This window comes from Choloepus didactylus, chromosome 22 (assembly GCF_015220235.1).
Source record: "Choloepus didactylus isolate mChoDid1 chromosome 22, mChoDid1.pri, whole genome shotgun sequence".
In the NCBI taxonomy this organism is placed as follows: Eukaryota; Metazoa; Chordata; class Mammalia; order Pilosa; family Megalonychidae; genus Choloepus; species Choloepus didactylus.
The window spans coordinates 24,553,140-24,571,637 of NC_051328.1; the positions used below are offsets into that span (position 1 = coordinate 24,553,140).

Consider the following 18,498-nt stretch of genomic DNA (forward strand, 5'->3'; position numbering starts at 1 on the left):
TCTGGGAACAGCATGGAGTTTGGACATAGGTGAAATCTGCTTTGATTCCTAGTCCCAGACATTTACTAGCCTGTGACCAGGCCGGTTACTTAACCCCTCTGAGCCTTAGTTTCCTCATTTGATTTAATGCCAAATTCATCAGATTGTGTGAAAAGATGAAATAAGATAGAATATTGAAAAACTGTGTGTGTGTGTGTGTGTGTGTGTGTGTGTGTGTGTGTTTGAATAAGCATAAAAGAAAAGGTCTAGAAAGAGACACACAGCTCTTTCAAGTGGTTAGAATTTAGGGACGGAATTAAAAGGCAGAAAGGAAGGACAATAATCTTTTGTTTTTTCTTCTTTTTTCACTTTAAACATTTCTGTTATGTTTGAACTTGTTTAAATGAACCTGTTTTACCTTTTTCTAATGATCTTTTTATTTTGGAATAAATTTAGATTTATGAAAGAAATGCAAAATTATTACAGAGACTCTGTATACCTCTTACCTAGTTTTCCCTATTGATAACGTCTTATGTTTTCATGGTACATTTGTCAAAACTAAGAAACCAACCTTGCTATGTTACTACTAACTAAACTCCAGACTTCATTTGGATTTCACTAGTTTTTCACTAATATCTTTTTGTTGTCGTTGTTCTAGAATGCCACGTTGCATTTAGCTGCATCACTTTTGAATTTGTATGTTGAATATATATATTTGAATTCTATAGACACACATTTACAGTTCTGAAATGACAGTGCATACGTAAAGTACTTGGCATATGTAGGTTTTTGATGTTCCCTAATGTAGGGGAAACAGGAGCTCGAAAAGTTGGCGAATGTCTCTGCCATCGAGAGTTGCACCCGAGCCCAACACTTCCTCTCTATGGACTTCAGTTTCCTTGTCTATAAAATATGTGTATGGGGCAAGAGATCTCTAGTCTCCCTCTTTCATAGTCCAGGCTCACTGTGTTTCACAGGGGAGAAAAAAATGAGGAAGTTAAAGTAGGATGTGCTTTATAAAAACACAATTCTCAAAATATTAAAATAGATGCCATAGCTCCAAGGAGTCCCTTTTGGCCTCATAAAGGAAGGGAATAGTTAAAGATCTGCTCACAGTTTCCAACTGGGGACTGCCAAATAATGCGGCCACTGGGGATAGAGATATTTGGTGATCTAATGGGTCTTTTCCATCTTCTCTACTATGATTTATTTTTGTTGTAAAGGCCTGGAGTGGGCCAGAGAGATTTTGTCCAGATTCTTTGAGAAATGAGAAATGTGATAAATCCTGATTCTTATTTGGCCCTTCTATTTATGGCCTACAGACCTCTGATGAGAAAGACAGGACCTGTAGCTGTTTTCCATTTTTTACTGGCTAGTTTAGTCTTAAGTTCACGGCAGCCTGCCTGAGCTATGCCAGTTGAGAGAGCTTTAGGTAGTATGATCTGAAACGAAAAATTATGCACCTATCTACCTACCTACCTCTCCTACAGTAACCTGGCAGTTCTGTTTTCATATCCAACTTCCTTTTCTCCAGACCATTGGCATGGCCCTGTTTATTCAGAATTGTGTCCATGGCAGGCAAGTTCTATCTGTGTTTGGCTGATAGAGGAAGCAATGTTGTCATCATTTAAATAATTTGCTATAATTTGATTAATATATGTCTTTCCCTGTGGTTCTCAGCAGGGGTAATTTTATCCCCCAGAGAACATTTGGCAATGTCTGAAGACATTTGGTTTCCACAACTGGGCAGGGGATGCTACTGTCATCTACTGCATAGACGCCAGGGATGTTGCAGAACACCCTACAGTACACAGAACAGCCCCCCAAATAAAGAATTATCCATCCAAAATGTCAATAGTACTAAGGCTGAGAAACCCTGCTATGGGTTGTGAGTTCCATGAGGACAGGGACTGTGTGTGTTTTGTTCACTGCTGCTGACCCAGGCCTCACATAGGGTCTGCACAGAAAAGGCATTTGGTGCATAACTGATGACTGACACCTGTGTAGTCTTTCCTCTGGTGCTGGGGTGGTGTCAGATCTTTGTTCCCTGATGGCTGATCCCAGGGCTTAACATGTGGTAAACAAATGTTGCTGAATGAAGAAAGAAGGAACAAATCCATCCATCCATCCATCCATCCATCCATCCATCCATCCAGACTCACCCATCCCGACCTTATGCAGCAGCACAACCCTCCAAATGGGCCTTGGTGCCAAGAGCACTTTGGTACTGGTATCCTGACAACAGTTTTGGTTTTACCACCAACCCTTTGTGTGATCTTGTGAATTTGGTGTGTATTTTTTAGCCCCATGCTGTCCAATAGAATTTTCTGCACTGATGGAAATGTTCTCTATCTGTGCAGTCCATTACAGTAGCTACTAGACACATGTGGCTATTGAGCAAGTGAAATATGGCTAGAGTAACTGTTTGACCTAACTCCAATTAATTTAAATTTAAATAGTCACATGTGGCTGGCAGCTACTGTATTTGGCAGCACAGTTCTCAACCTCTTAGAAGACTTTGATATTCATATATATGTACCTTGTAAAAACATTAGTGTTGTGTAAATTTTTATATAAAGGTCTCATATTTTTTGCATGATTCAGCAACTTGGCTCTTTCATTCATTCTGTTTTTGATAGCTATCTGCTTAGGTCTAGCTCATTCCTTTTATCTACTGCAAAGTGCTTTGTGGTATGACCATTTTATATTTTGTTAGCCATTCTTCCACTGATGAACAGTTTTCTTTTCTTTTCTTTTCTTTTCTTTTCTTTTCTTTTCTTTTCTTTTTCTTTTTCTTTTTCTTTTTCTTTTTCTTTCCTTGCTGTTAAACAAACAATGCTGTGATTAACATCTTTGTTTGTCCCCTTAGGCTTCTTCTCCATGGTTATCAAGAGGCAGAATTACTGGTTCATAGTGTATGTACTTGTTTAGTTTCATTAGGCACCACCAAAATTGTGCCTTAATTTTTTCACCCATAAAATGAGAGGGATTCAGTGATTTCCAAAGTTTTTTTTCTCAGCTCTAAAACCTGATAATTCTGGGACAGTAGAGGTGAGAGCAGACTAAACTTTTGGTTTGTTCCGTCAGATGCAGCGGAAACAGATGACATCCAGTGTCATGTGTTCCCAGTTGTTCCCTCTTCGGATGCCTGGGGAGAGAAAGCTCCATAAAACATCAGATCAAATTTTCTTTTAATCCTCTAAGTAGTGAAGTGGATTAGTTTCTGACAGTGGAAAACTCCAATTATTCAATTACATTAAAATAAATCTGTCACTAGACTTGGAAACCTAAGCTTTGCTTGCTCAAATAGCTACAGAAGTAAAAAGGTTTCCATGTTATGCACAATTTTTCTAATTTCCTCCACGTGATTGTGATTTAGAGTCATTTTACCCACTCACACCTGCTGTTACCCAATTGTTACATCAGTGCAATGAATGTAAAACAGAGATTGTAAAAGGGACCCTATCTAATTCCAGTAAATACCAATACCTCATTTCTACTAATTTTGAAAGTGTCATTTGTCTTTGGGCAGTAACTACAGTGCAGGATATCAGAATATGCACATGTCTCGGCAAATATATATTCTATTTCTTAGAAATTAAAGATACAATAGACGATGACATCTTGTCCATGACTCATGTCTGCATGATTCCAAACTCACGAGAGGGCTTTAACCAAATTATCTGGGTGGGAAGAATATTGTTAGGACAATACAGGCTTTTTCATAACCTATTTAATTATAGATACTCCGTACTGGGTAGTATATTAATAAGTATATATATATATATACATACACATACATACATACACAACAGCTCAGTGTCGATTATACTGACATTCATTAACTACTCCAGAAATTCAGATTAAGTTTGTTATAAAACAAATGTTTAAAACAAAACAAAATGATCTGGGGGTTTTCCCCCTATTAAAGATTTGCTTATTATAAAGACTTTGAAAACTATAGAAAAGCAGAAGGAAAAATAAAAGGATGATCCCTATTACTATTTTGGTGTAGTTCCTTCCCACTTTTTTCTTTAGAAATTCTTTTATATACTGAGAAATTTTAAAAATACAGAAAGATATAAAGAAAACAAACAAATTACACCTAGATGCTGTCTAAAAATAACCATATTTTTTTGTCATATTTGTTACCAGTCTTTGCTTTATTTGTTTCTTTCTTTTCAAAACAAATGAAAACTTGCAGATAAAGCTAAAAGATTGCTTTAGCCACCACCCCCTACCATGAGGTTGGAATCTTCCCTTCCAGTAACTTGGGGGTGGGGTGGGGGGTGGAAACATATATATATATAAAATAAAATATTGTACATAAAACTGAAGGCTGATATATATATGTGTATATAGAGAGAGAGAGAGAGAGAGAGAGAGGGAGACACAAACATGTAACATATGTATATAGAGAGATACATATATTTTGTACTTAAAACAATATAAATAATATGTAGTATTTCTTTGATTGGATTTGAAAAAAATTACACTTATTATAATGTATTGTTTTGATGTGTAGTATTTTGATATTATAGCTATTGTTTTGCATCTTAACATCCCTCTGAGGAATGGGAATCCTAAACTCTATAGGAGATTCTCAGTCCTGTAGTAAAGAGCTTTCTTTAGTTATTTTGGAGGCAGTTTTCCATTCAAATGTTGAACAGAGCGTTGAGATCACTGGACAAATCTCTTAAAATCTTTAATCTCATTTGACTCTACAAGATGGGATAAAACCCTCTTTATGCAAGGCCTGGCTTTAATGTCTGAGGTCTTTCAAATGTCCTTGATCGTTCTGTATGACAAAAGACACCAAAAACCCAAGAGAAAGACAAGCCATAAATAGGGAAAAGGTATTTGCAACAGGTCGAGCCAACTCAGGATTTGCGTCTAGGATATAGACAAAACTGTAGCAAATCAATAATTAAAAATACAAACAACCCAAAAGAAAAAAATGGGCAAAGGATACAAACAGAATAGGAACACTAATAGCCAAAAAACATCTGCAAAGATGGTTAAACTTGCTTGTAATGCAAAGTCAAACAATGAGATATAAATATGTAGTAAAATACAAAAACAAGCAAGGGGATAACACACACCAGCAGAATAGTGATTACTCTGGGGAGGGAGAAAGGAAAAAGGGGTGGAGATCAGCCTTCATTTTTATGTATAATATTTTATTTCTTTCTAAACATATGAACTATAAGTAAATGTTGACATTTGTTAAATTTAGGTGGTAGATACATGGTGTCTGTTTTCTCTTTGAAATATTTACTATTTTTAAATAAAACAAGAAAAAACTTCATTTTGTATTAATTCATGTGAATATAAAACTTTGTAAGACATCACTCTGAAATTGAAAATATTTTCTTCAATTTCAAGTATTATGTTTCTTTTTTTCTCGTTTATTGATTTTTCTCTCTTTGATCCACAGACTTGTCTGGAATAGTTTGTACCTTGTAAACCCCAGGGATGTTGGTTGTTGTGGTTTAATTATCCTCCAGGGCCTAGAGACTAGGCATTTGGCTTTGCTAAATAGCTGCTGCCTACTCCTCATCCCCCACCCCCCACTTAAAAAAAAAAAAAAAAAACTGGGCATGGATTTAAATTAACTTGATGATAATCTCTAGACTATCAGTCAGGACTCAGTGAATTTACAGGTGACATAAAACTCAGGCTCAAGCAAAAAGATGGAATTTTATTTGACCATGTAACTGAAGGGTTCCCAGTTTGGGGTGGGGGTCAGGTGAGCTGGTCAAGCTTCAGGTACTAATGGATCTAGGTCTTAAAATAATTATATCAAATCCCACTTTCTAGTTTTTCAGTAGTACAAACAATGTTCCAATAAGCACGTCATTTCATACACAAGTGAGAATTTGTCAAATCTGAAAGTGAAATTACTGGGTTAAGAGGATAGACATTTTCAACTTTACCAGATATTTACCAAATTTCTTGTTAAAGAGGTTTTCTTTGTTGTTGACAATTTATATTTCACCAGCAGTGTATGAAAATTTTTCATTTACTTGCCCTTTATCTTTTTTACCCTTAGAATCTTAAGACCTCAGATCTTTTTCTCTTTTCCCACAAGGTGATCAAAGTCAAGATCAACAGTGATAAATCATGTTGATAGTGTGTATCTTTGATAGACTATGATAAAAAGGTGCTTTACCTCTGTGATCATCCTCACCCAAACCCATAACCTCAGTCTCATCGTGAGAAAGACATCAGGCAAATCCCAGAAGAGGGGCACCCTCAATGGACCTGACCAGAACTCCTCAAAACTGTCAAGGTCATCAAAAGTGAAGAAAGTCTGCAGAACTGCCACAGCCAAGAGGAGCCTCAGAAGACATGATCAATGCAATGCGGGTGTCCTGAAATGGTGAAAGAGCACCAGAGAAACAAAGGAATCTGAACAAATCATGAACTTTAGCTAATAATAATGTATTATATAATTGTTGCATTAATTATAATAAACATGCTATACTAATGTAAAATGTTAATAATAGGGGACACTGGGCCTGGGGTATGTGGGCATTCTTTGTACTATCTTCGCAATTTTACTGTAAATCTAAAACGGATCTAAAAATTAAAGTCTATTAAATTTTTTTCTTTACTTATAGATCTGTAATAGTATTTTACTGTTGTTTTAATTTGCATTTCCCTTATTACTGCTGAGGTTAAGCATCTTCTCATGTGTTTATTGGCCATTCAAGTTTCTCTTTGGTGAATTTCTTGTTCATAACATTTGCCTATTTAAAAAAGTTGGGTTGTCTATTTTGAAAAAAAAAGATTTGTTGGAATAAGTATATATGTGGTATACTAATCTTTTGTTGGGTAAATGAATAACTTGTTACAAGTTACAAATAACTTGTCCTTTGGCAATTTCTATCTTATATTTTGTCACACAGATATTTTGTTATTTTAATGTAGTCAAATAGTTTTCTTTGTGCTTTGTACTTTTAGCCTTGTTTATGAAGTCTCTCCCTATTCTGATGTCTTAAAGAAATTCTACATTTGTAAATTTCTCCTTAAAAGTCTTACATGTCTTTTGTATATTTATTCATAGGTATCTCACAGTTTTTGTTGCTCTTGTAATTACATTTTTAAAATCTTTAACAATAGTATTGATTTTTGAATATTGTCTTTATCTGCAAGTTGCTGAACTATTTTAATCTTTTGCTTGTCTTCCTATGTAAATAATAATTTCAACTGCAAATGACAAAGATTTTTCTCTCTTATTTTCCAATTCTTTTTCCTCTTATTTATTTATTTTTTATTATTGTACGGGCTAGGACCTATAAGACAATGTTTAATAGTAACAGAGTAAAGAATCCTTGCCTTGTTTCTCATTTTAATGAAATGCTTCTAAACTTTCACCATTAACTATAATATTTGCTGTAGATTCGCTGCAGGTTTTTGGCAGATAGTTGTCTCCCATTATCTATTTATCCCTCTTACAATAATAGAATCTCAGATTTTTAACAGGCTGTATAGCTGCCTGAAATAAATACTTTACTCAGCCTCCCTTGCAGTTAGTAGATGTGGCTGTTTCTCCAAGCTTTGGCCAACAAGATATAATTAGAAGTGGTACATGTCCTTAAAAAGAGGAGGCATGCCCTTCCTTTCCCCTTTTCTCCTCCTTTTTGTTGGCTGGCATATATTCTTGATAGTTGAGGTAGAACAGCCATCTTGAACCACAAAATGGAACGATAGCAGGAAAGCAAAATAGAAGGAGTTTGGGTTTTTGATGCCTTTGGAGCTGCCATACTTAGCCTGGGATTGCCCACGTTCTCATAAGTGAGAAATAAATTCTTATTTTTTTGAACCACTGTTATTTTGTGTGGTTTTTTTGTCATTTGCAGCTAACCTTATCTTAATTAAACCTTTATTAGGTTGAAGAAGTTCCCTTTTATTGTTAGTTTGCTTAGAATTTTGTTTTTAATCATGACTGAGTAATCAATATTGCACTATTTTTTTCCTTCTTGATTAAGATAATCATAATTTTTTAAATGTTTTACAGTGTTCTTTCCTCCTCACCTATAACATTTATTTGTCTTGTAGTTTGTTTCTAACCAGGATAAGATGATAGATTTTATAGTTTCAAAATATAGATTAGAATGATAAACGCTGGGAAAATTATCTGCCGAATTAGAAATATTTTGAAAGTTGAGTGAGAAAAACTGATTGAGGGAGACAAAACTCTCAATTTGGGATGAATTTCTTTAAATTGATTTGCCCATGTTAATTATAAACTTCAAAGAAACAAAGGGGAAAAATAAGGCAAAGAGGGAAACCAATTTATTATTCGTACATTAAAAATTTAGTTGAAATCTATTACGACTAATAAAGTTTTGAAAAGGAAACTATCTGCCAATGGAATGCAACAATTTGTATTTTTGCCCACTATCTTTTGGTCCTTGTTCATATACTCTTGTTTCTACACACTTATGATCAGAGTATATATATGCTTTTTGCATTTTGAAGAGTTACTTATTTTTAAAGTTAAATTTAAAAATTTAAATTTAAAGTTTAAAAATTTAAAGTTAAACTTCAAATTTCCATGTGAGAACAGATTAAACTACTGAACACAACAAAAACAAGTGCTAGAATGAGAGTCCCCTTACAGAGTTATAGAATAAAGTTCTATAGAACTTTATCGAGTTATAGAGTTATAGAATAAAGAACGTTTAGAACTGGAGAGAGTTTGTTAATTCCACCTTTGAAGACTGATTTAAGTACTTGTTTCTATTTGATAATTATTTGATAATAGATTTGGTAGAATGATCTCAAATCATAAAATTCTTAAATTTTGGATTGCATTTCTGCAATCTTTGTAATAAACTCAATTCTAGTAAAGCCCGATTTTTTTTTCAATACTTCATCAATTACAATAACAGCTACTAGTAATGTTTATGTTACAATATTACACTTTCCAAAGCAAAGCACTTTCTCACAACTTAGCTCATTTTCTCCCTATGAAAACCCTGTGAATGACAAAGGTACCATTTTGCAGAGGAGGAGACTAAAGCTTCAGAGTAATTAAGAGATTTATGTATTTGTAAGTGACAGAGCAGAGATAAAATGAATAAAATAAGGAATAAAGAAAATAAAATTCAAATAAAAATCTGCTTTTTTGAGCTCCATCAAACCAGATAATGCCAGCCTTTCCTGTTTAGAATAGAAAATTCATTAATGTGCTAAACTTTCTCAGTTACAAATTTTTTTTTTCTTAAATGGATATCTCATGCTTGTCTATACTAGATGCTGAAATAGGATGGTATCTGATTTAGCATGAAGTTATATGTTTCGTGATTTTAAGTTTTCCTATCAGCCTTTCTGCAGAGTTCTGAGAGAGCTTGAATTTCCAGGTGTTGTGCCATGGGAATATATTTTTATACCATTGCACTAGGTTATGCTGAGTAAGCCCTGGGCCCTGCAAGCCATTTCATGTTGCAAAATGATAGTAAAGGGTTATTGTGGGAATGCTTCACTCTCTCCCTTTTCATACATTGTTTCTGTTTCCTGCTCATCAAAGTAAACCTTACTGAAGAGGGTATCCAAAGGAAATAATGAAGAAAAGGCTATAAGCATAGATTTAGATACAAGGATGTTCATCTCAGTTTTATTTACAAAGATTTTCAAAAGAAATAAACTAAATGCCAAAAGTAAGGGATTGGCTAAATAAATTAAGATATAATGGAATACTCCTCTGCCATTACACATTATTAGGAACATTTATTGGTGCAGACTGTTGCTCACTGTTACATCAAGAAAGCAGGGTAATAGTACATAAAATATAACCAATTTGTAGTATTTAGTACCAATATACTTAGAAACATTCCAGAAAGATATTTACTAAATGACCGTGTCTGTGTGGTGGTTTGCAGATTTTTGAATAATTCTTATTTATTAATTCATTTATATTTTCAGCTCTTATTTTTAGTTTTTACAATGATCACATATTGCTTTTACAGTATAAAAACCCCATGTAACTTGGTTTTGATTAAAGAAAAAAACAGTCCTTTATAAAGCATTGTTAAGCATGTTACTTGCTGCTTTCTGTCAATTTGGGGAGCAAAGGAAGAGGAAATGGTTGTGTATGGAATTTGATTTAGACATATGCAGAATTTCCTGAAGGTAAGACCTGTGATCTGTTAAAATAGGAGGGGGCCTAGGTGAAACAATTAGGTGAAGGGAGGTGGTCAGGGCGCTTGACTGTTGGGGATTTGCTGAATATACAATGATGAAAGAGGGGATTTGAAGCTAGAAAATAAAAGGCTTTCTAAGGCTGGCTTCCTAGGAGACAGATTGCCTTGGTAATGACTCCGGGATGCAGTCAGTTAACAACCATGCTTTGTGGACAGAGTTCTGAGGAGAGAAAAGAAATAGATGTTCAGATTTCAATTATTAATTAATTCATTCATTGCTCAAACATTATCGATTGCTCACTACACATCCAGCATCGTGCTAAGTGTTGGGCTCTGCTCTTGACAAGTTTACAATTTAATTTAAGAGATAAAACATGAACATTTGAAATCATTTGAGAAGGGCTGGAAGCTAGAAGAAAAACCAGGCAACTTATTCAGGTAAAGAAGGGATCAAAACAGGTTGGGATTAGTGAGAATAGGCTTCCTGAAGGAGAAGATTTGAATTAAAAATTTTAAGAAAGTTTCAGGGGAAAGATAAATGAGATAATAAAGAGAGCTTTTTACTAATAATCTGATAGCTCACATGTACCTATCATCATTTCATTTATGAGATGTACCTGCACTTCTCCAAAATTCTAGATTTAAAAAATGTGCTCCTTTTTTTAACAAAATATTTCGCTTTTTTCCATGAAGAAATGATTAGGAAAAACGAAATAGAAAGAAGACTAGAATTACAGAATTTCAGGGAGGGAGAGAACCTTTGTCATTATATGTAGTCTACGGCAGATACTGCTAATTGTCTACCAAACATCTGCTGTCTCCCTCTTCCTTGCCAACTGACCCCCAATTTTGTTTGAGGCATCAATGTATTCATCTAAAAAGACTCACCCATTTCCCAGCCTCCCTTTCAGGCACGTAGTACCAGATAACACAGTAAGTAGAAGCCACTGAGTGGGTCTGCTAGGGAACAGATTTGCCCTTTTGCCCTTTCCCCTTCCTCGTCTTGCTAAGAATACAGACAGGTACCCAGAGGGGCAGCAGCATATAAGCAAGAAAACCAGGGCCACTCTCTAAAGCTGGCAGAAGGGAAACCTGTGTGCCTGATGGTATCATGGGGCTCTGAGACTAGCCCTGGATTGCCTAACTGCAGATATTTTGCATGAGAAAAACAAAACCTCTAAGCCATAGGTTTGAGGGTTTTTGTTACCTGCAGCCAAACCCAATCCCTCCCTGATAAATCATCTAACCCATTTATTTTATAGATAGGAGACAGAGGCCCAAGAAATTTCCATCAATCTGGGCAGATTATACTGAATTTAGACTTTCTTACTTTGAAGTGACCTCTTAAGCAAACAAAGGAATTTATCAGTTTAGATAATTACAAAGTCAAAAGAAGATCTAATCAGGCATGGATTTCTCCAGAGCCTCAGATTCTGTTTGTTTGTTTGTTTTTTTTTCACTTTCCCTGTCTCTTGGCTCTACTTCCTGGTGATGAGTCTCCTTCAGACAGGCTCTTTCCTCTTTGTGGCAAGGTGGTCCAGCAGCTCCAGTCTTATCCCACCCAGGATTAAGTCCTGACAGAAAGTAAAGCTTCCTCCCTGGAGGAAAGTCACCATATGTTTCTCAGGAAAGATGCGAATGCCTGCTGGGCATTCCAAAATTGGACATTCTCTGCTTAATAGGTGCCATGCTAGAACTAGAACTGCAGGTTCATTCACTTTCTACTTAAAACAGCCTCTGCTAGTATTAACATAGATAGGTACAAGTGACATCCATTAGACATCCATACCTATCAGATATGTCCTTGGATGATGTGAATGATTACGTGCTCCTTTGGTAGCTTTGACCTTTGAGGTATGTGTGTACAGAAGAGAAAATACCAAGTCTTTCTAGAAAAAGTTAGATTCCACTGGGTACCATATCTAAAGAGGGCCCCCAACAATGAAAACCAAGAGGGTTGAGCCGCTCATGAACAGTAGTTCAGATTACAGATCTTCATCTTTGCTTCTGGGGAAAGCCTACTGGAGAAGCTCTTCATAGGCCTTTTTCTCTTGCCAAATTTCCCTCTCATATTACTTTTGCACTCAAAAGGTATTTATGTAATAGCAACAAAGGGCAAATGATTGTCTTGTTTCTTATGACTTCAGTTCAGGCTGTCAGGACTCAGTTCAGAGTTCCCTCAGCCTGTTTTGTGCCTGGTTTATAAAGGCCTTAGTTCCTGGTCTAGGTCTTACAGAGTAAACCTTAGGTCTATTATTTCCCAACTCTTCCACGAATGGAAGCTTTGCAAATTGATCCTCTTTAAAGACAGTATTGCCGCTTTGTATTTCTGTCTTTGTTTCTTTTATGGAAGATTGTTGGTCTTTATGATTCTTGAACTTCTTCCACATTTAGTTATTATAAAAGTGAGCATTTAAAGGCTTAAATGTTAATACCCCAAGTATGTTTGGAGTGAAAACTGGGAATGCATGTTCACATAGATTTGTGGCATCAATTTACTCTTTCACTGAGTTTCAGCAAATTTTTACTTGCATTTCCTAGTGGTAAGAAGTCTAGGACAATTTCTTTTCTGATTAGAATATGCTGTTCCATGTAACAAAGTACGATATCTTGGGTGATCCATGTTTAGCAGCATTTGGTTTTCTGTTAAATATTTGTTTGGTGGGTAAATCTACTGGACTACAATGATGAAGAGCCTGTTAGTGGATGTTTCAAACCTTTGTCCCATCATCTCCTTTCTTGAATATTCTCAGACTTTTCTCTTTTCTTCACACTAGACATTTAAACAGTTTCTGAGTTCTGTGGATTCTACTTCTACAATGTCTTCCTTCCATATACAACTCCTTTTTTTCCAGTGCCTACAGGATAAAGGACAAACTCCTTGGTATAATGTTCAAGGAATTTCACCCTCTGCCTTTTATGCCTTTTACTTACCTTTCCAGTGTCTTCCTTCATTCTATTTACCCAATGTCAAATTCCTATTAAAATATCAACAGATGTCAATATGTCAATACGATGTCAATAATGTCAATTAGAGAGTTTGTTTCATTCTGAGTGCTAAAGCTATGTGTCCACAAACAGTTATAAGTTATTTATGGCAAGGATTGTCTTTTATTTATTCTGACCTTCCCAGGTATTGTACAATCAAGTGTTCACAATATATTAGCAAGAGACTCATGGATATAATTCATTGTGATTATTGCTATACCAGAAGTTTGAATAAAATGCATTGGGAACCCAGAGGAGGGAACATTAACATTGTTTGGAACAGTTCAGGATGAATTCATAGAGGAAGTAGTATCTGAGCTGGACTTTGAAGGATAAGTAGGAATTTTGCAGGTGGAAAAACTGAATGAATAAATGAATTAATATCCTCACTGCTCTAAGTCTCAAATTTTATAATTAGATTCCAACACCCATGGGCAGATCCTCATATGTCTCTTCCCACATTTCCTTATTCAGCTGAAACAAATGCTTCACAGGTGGAATACTTTAGTTCTAAAGTCAGTTTATCCAGTAACTTCAACGGAGCCCTTCAATTCTAGGGCTCAGTTGTGGATGACGAATTCAACTATTTTACCATTGAATTCCTAACCTAAGCATTTAACCATAATCCTCAGCAAAACTGAAAAAAAGACACTCAGTGTTTCTTTGACCATCTGCTGATAAAGTCCAACAAAGCCCAGGCATTTCTTGGAGTATCTGCATCAACACTTAATGGCTATGATGCATCACAATGCAAACATTTGTATGATAGGACTTTGCCCTGTAATTGTCTAGACTCTTTAACTCCCCTGTAAGAAACTGAGGTTGGAGTGAAGAGGTATCATCTGTGTGAAACAGTGGATGGAGAAGAAAGGGAAGTGATGTGTGTTAGATGGCATTCTTTCCTCTTCTCCTCAGCTCACTAAGCAAGTAAAAGGATAATTATTTCTAGATACATGTACAGACCTCTGTACAGGTGCTATGCAACTGTCAAAATGCTTGTGTTTGTTTACAGGTCATCTCCCTTATCAGGCTAAGAGTTTACTTTTTTTTTTTTAATTCAGTTTTATTGAGATATATTCACATACCATACAATCATCCATGGTGTACAATCAACTGTTCACAGTACCATCTTACAGATGTGCATTCATCACCCCAATCTATTTTCGAACATTTTCCTTACACCAGAAAGAATCAGAATAAGAATTAAAAATAAAAAAAGAACACCAAAATCACCCCCCCATCCCACCCTATTTTTCATTTAGGTTTTGTCCCCATTTTTCTACTCATCCATCCATACACTGGATAAAGGGAGTGCTATCCACAAGGTTTTCACAGTCACACTGTCACTCCTTGTAAGCTTCATTGTTATACAATCATCTTCAAGAGTCAAGGCTACTGGATTGGAGTTTGGTAGTTTCAGGTATTTACTTCTAGAGTTTACTTTTTATATTCACCTTTGAAAAATGCTTTGTATCTCCTGCACCTTGCATAGCACTTGGTGCCCATTTGTGGAATGAGAGAAGTATGGATTTGCTTCATATAAAGGAATGATTTATAAGAAATCTTTTCTGGGTTATGGGTTCTTCTTTCAGAAATTTTGTGAAGCCTCAGGACTCATATCCCAAAGAAAGAGATGCATGTAGGCACAAATTTACAAAATGTGTATACAAATTCAAGGACATCACCGATGTTGTGCCGGTTTGAATGTATTATGTCCCCCAGAAAAAGCCATATTCTTTGGTGCAACCTTGTGGGGCAGACAGAATAGTGGGGATTAAGGTGGAATGTTTGGATTATGTTGTTTGCATGGAGATGTGCCCCACCCAGCTGTGGGAGGTGACTCTGATGGGATACTCCCATGGAGGTGTGGCCCCACCCATTCCGGGTGGGCCTTGATCAGTGGAGCCATATAAATGAGCTGGCTCAAGGAGATGGAATGGAGTGCAGCTGTGAGTGATGTTATCTGAAGAAGAGCAAGCTTGCTAGAGAGGAATGTCCTGGGAGAAAGCCATTTTGAAACCAGAACTTTGGAGCAGATGCCAGCCACGTGCCTTCCCAGCTAACAGGTTTTCTGGACGCCATTTGCCATCCTCCAATGAAGGTACCTGATTACTGATGTGTTACCTTGGACACTTTATGGCCTTAAGACTGTAACTGTATAGCCAAATAAACCCCCTTTTTATAAAAGCCAATCCATCTCTGGTGTTTTGCATTCTGCAGCATTAGCAAACTAGGACAGATGTCTTGAAACAAACTCATGGATCTCAAGTTGAAATGAGAGGGTAATAGGAAATTGTAATGCTATTACCAATTCTCACTCTTGGTCAAACTAACATCACAGTTGAAGTGGGGCTACCAGACTCAGTAATTACTATGACCGATGTCAACACAGCATCTCAGGAAACTTAACATGTTGGTATCATGCTTGCTTGCAGTTTCCATCAAGTCTAACCCGCCCAGTTTTAGGATTACTTAGAGACATTATCTTCTTTCCTTTATCGGTTTAATGGGTCCAGGGATTTTTGTTTTCCTATTAAAATTTCTCCTTCTTAAACCACCGTTTGAATTCCTCTAGCACTTACCTCTTTTCTCACTGTTTACTACATCCTTTGTTCACCACATCCCCCGGACTCAAGTTTATTACACTATTTATTCCTGGATTTGCAACTATTCTAGATCTTGAGAGATTTAACTGCTCTCTACAAGACTTCAGACGAAAGCTCTGACTCAGATCAATTCATAGAGAGCGGAAGCATTTCATCAAAGTGAATTGATTTAGGCACTTTGAAGCTGTAAGGAGTGAAATGGTCTAAACTCCATGACCAATAGTATAGAAATTAATTTCTCCTTCAGAAACATTTGCTAGAACATGTTGTAAGGATGAAAATTGACACATGGACTGAGTCAAATAAGAGGTCGGTTACAATTTCAGCACAAATGCAGTCGCTTCTATTTCCCACCACTATCCATTCTCCATTATTATTAAAGAGGGCTCCCAAGGTGGGGCAAAAAGAATTTGTGGTCTAAACTTTTCTTTGGTCTATTACTTGAATCACTCTGGAAATTTTCCTTTCAGATTTTGTGTTTGTTTAGCAGGTTCTTTACAATATATGTTCGTGTGACTAAAATTATTCTAACAGCCTTAATTGTATTACAATGAGAGAAATTCTCTAGATCTTGTGACAACACATTCCTCTGTTTTGTATGAGTTTATTTAATTCCTTTTCAGTGGTTGATATTTGAACCTCTTTCATTTAGAGTAGATCTAGCTACACAATTCACGAAGTGCCTAAACAGGTCCAGGAGGGGTTAAAGAACGCCCCACCAATAAAAACCTGCCATTCTATTGCATAATCTACACAATCCTTTTATCTCGGTTCTTGTGAAATTTTAATCAAGTGATTAGGGGATGTGATATATAATTGGGAAGTAATGTAAAGGAATTTTACAAACTACTCGATGTGTTGTATGTTTTGTTCCATGATTCTATTGCAATTTTCAATGAGAGAAAATTTCTGAATTTTACCTGCTTAAAGCTTTACCTTCTCTTATGCACAGAGTAAGTCTTTCGAAGGTGTATGTCAGGGTGGAGGTGGTTTTCAAAATATAAAATTAGATTATTTCAAATAGCAAATAAAAGGGGAAGCAACTGAAACATAAATTACTACAGAGGGAAATATTGGAAATAGGGGTAGCATCTAATAGTAAAGACACAATGATCTGTTAGTTATTTTTGGTAACCTTGAATATCATACAGACCATATAGTATTTTATGATCAAAGCAGAGTAAACACTGTTTTATTTGAATCTGCAGTCACTGAAAGGAAAATCTAGGTATCTATGCTGTTGAAAGCATGGCCATAAAAACTATTCATCTAAGCAGCTTTTTAAAAAAATGTGTATCTTTAAAAGGACAAGAGGTGTGGGGGAACAAGTGAATTTTCAAGTATCTATTCAGACATAATCACTGCTCAGTGTAGGGCCTGATGGGGTGGAGTGAGTCTACAGAACCCCAGTGTAGGGAAATTCATAGTTTAGGTCAAGTCACATTCTGGAGGAGCTCTGTTCACTTTCCTCTACCTAATCAGGGCAAATATGAGTAACATAAACAACAAAACACTCATTAAAATTAAAAAAGTCACAAAAGGGCAAAGGAGTGTTGAAGTAAAGGGGAAGAGGTTTTGCCAATTCTTGACTTGTTAACTAGGGTCAGAACAGTACCGGGGATTTCCCATACCCTAAGTCAAGTCTGTTGAGAGATTACATAGGTCTGAGGAAAAGGCATATGCTCAGAGTGATTCATACAACTTTTTAGTATCAGGCTCTGCCTGGTCCACTGCATTATCCTTTCCTCACATGATGCATTGACTTACGGAGGGGGGTGGTCTCCAACGGATATTTGCTCTGATTCAAAAGCTATAGGATTTTGATAGGCCTTGGCCTGTTGGGCAATGTGGGTTTTGAATCTTCCTCTCTCAAATGAGTGGGACTCTTTCTTACCAGTTAGGAAGGGACTTCCCTTGGGACTTGCTACAACAGCCTACAGTAGCAACAGAGATTTGAGGGTAGTTTCCTTTCCTGCTTTGCCATCTTGGGGTGGCTCTCAAAAACTCTTACCTCTCTCAGGAAAAAAAAATGTTCATGGGGCTGATTAATTACTACACCGAATTCAGCTATGATAATTGGGCAACCTGAATCAGATATACAGATTTGGAAAGATTGGTAGGCTCTGGTGACACAAGTTGAAATTCTAGGTCTGCCGGTGAAGCTTTGCAAAAGGCCTCATGCCCTCCCCGTGCTGAGAGCTTCTGCCCCCATCCTCAACACTCCAAGTCCAGATGAGGAATTCATGGGGGAAAAAAACCTCTATAAATTATGTATATATATAATACATAAAATACAACAGGCTGACATGTATGATTTGCAACTATCCTTTTAGATAAAATAAAAACAAAAAATGAAACCAACCCTAATATCTTAAACCTTGCCCAAGTAGCTGCTGGTAACGATATTCCACACAGGATTAAAATTGTTTTCCGAGTTCCACACCCTGCACTCCAACTGATATTTTAATAACTTGCTTAAAAATTTCTCAGTAATCTATTAGTCAGGAAACGTTCTGCGGTGTAGGTGAGGGTTTTAAGTTTTTGCTACGGAAACTTTTGGCCCCATGAACAGAATAGCAAAAACTCAAGTAAATGTGTTTTTCCTCCATCCTTGCCTAACCCAAAGGTTAAAAAATGAAAGTTTTGTTTTTAGGAGTGGTGTTTAGATTTGCTTTTTTCTTTTCGTTTCCTGTAGAACAGCTAGGTAGACTCACATGATCCAATTTGTAAACTGTTCTTTAGCTCCCACTCCGAAAAATCCGGCTGCCCTACCA

The 18,498-nt window shown here is 36.3% G+C and overlaps 1 protein-coding gene across 3 annotated transcripts in view; it reads left to right on the plus strand.

Moving 5' to 3' along the window:
• The window catches only part of LOC119518528 (cytochrome b5 type B), a 179,941-nt gene extending 169,768 nt beyond the window's left edge, over positions 1-10,173 (plus strand). For all 3 annotated transcript variants that reach the window (XR_005213797.1, XR_005213795.1, XM_037815728.1), the window contains one exon: positions 6,071-10,173. Coding sequence is in view for 1 of the 3 variants with exons in the window: in XM_037815728.1 (XP_037671656.1) it covers positions 6,071-6,074 (4 nt within the window). In the remaining 2 variants the exon portion in view is untranslated. The remainder of the gene's footprint in view (positions 1-6,070) is intronic.
• The last annotated feature ends 8,325 nt before the right edge of the window (positions 10,174-18,498 follow it).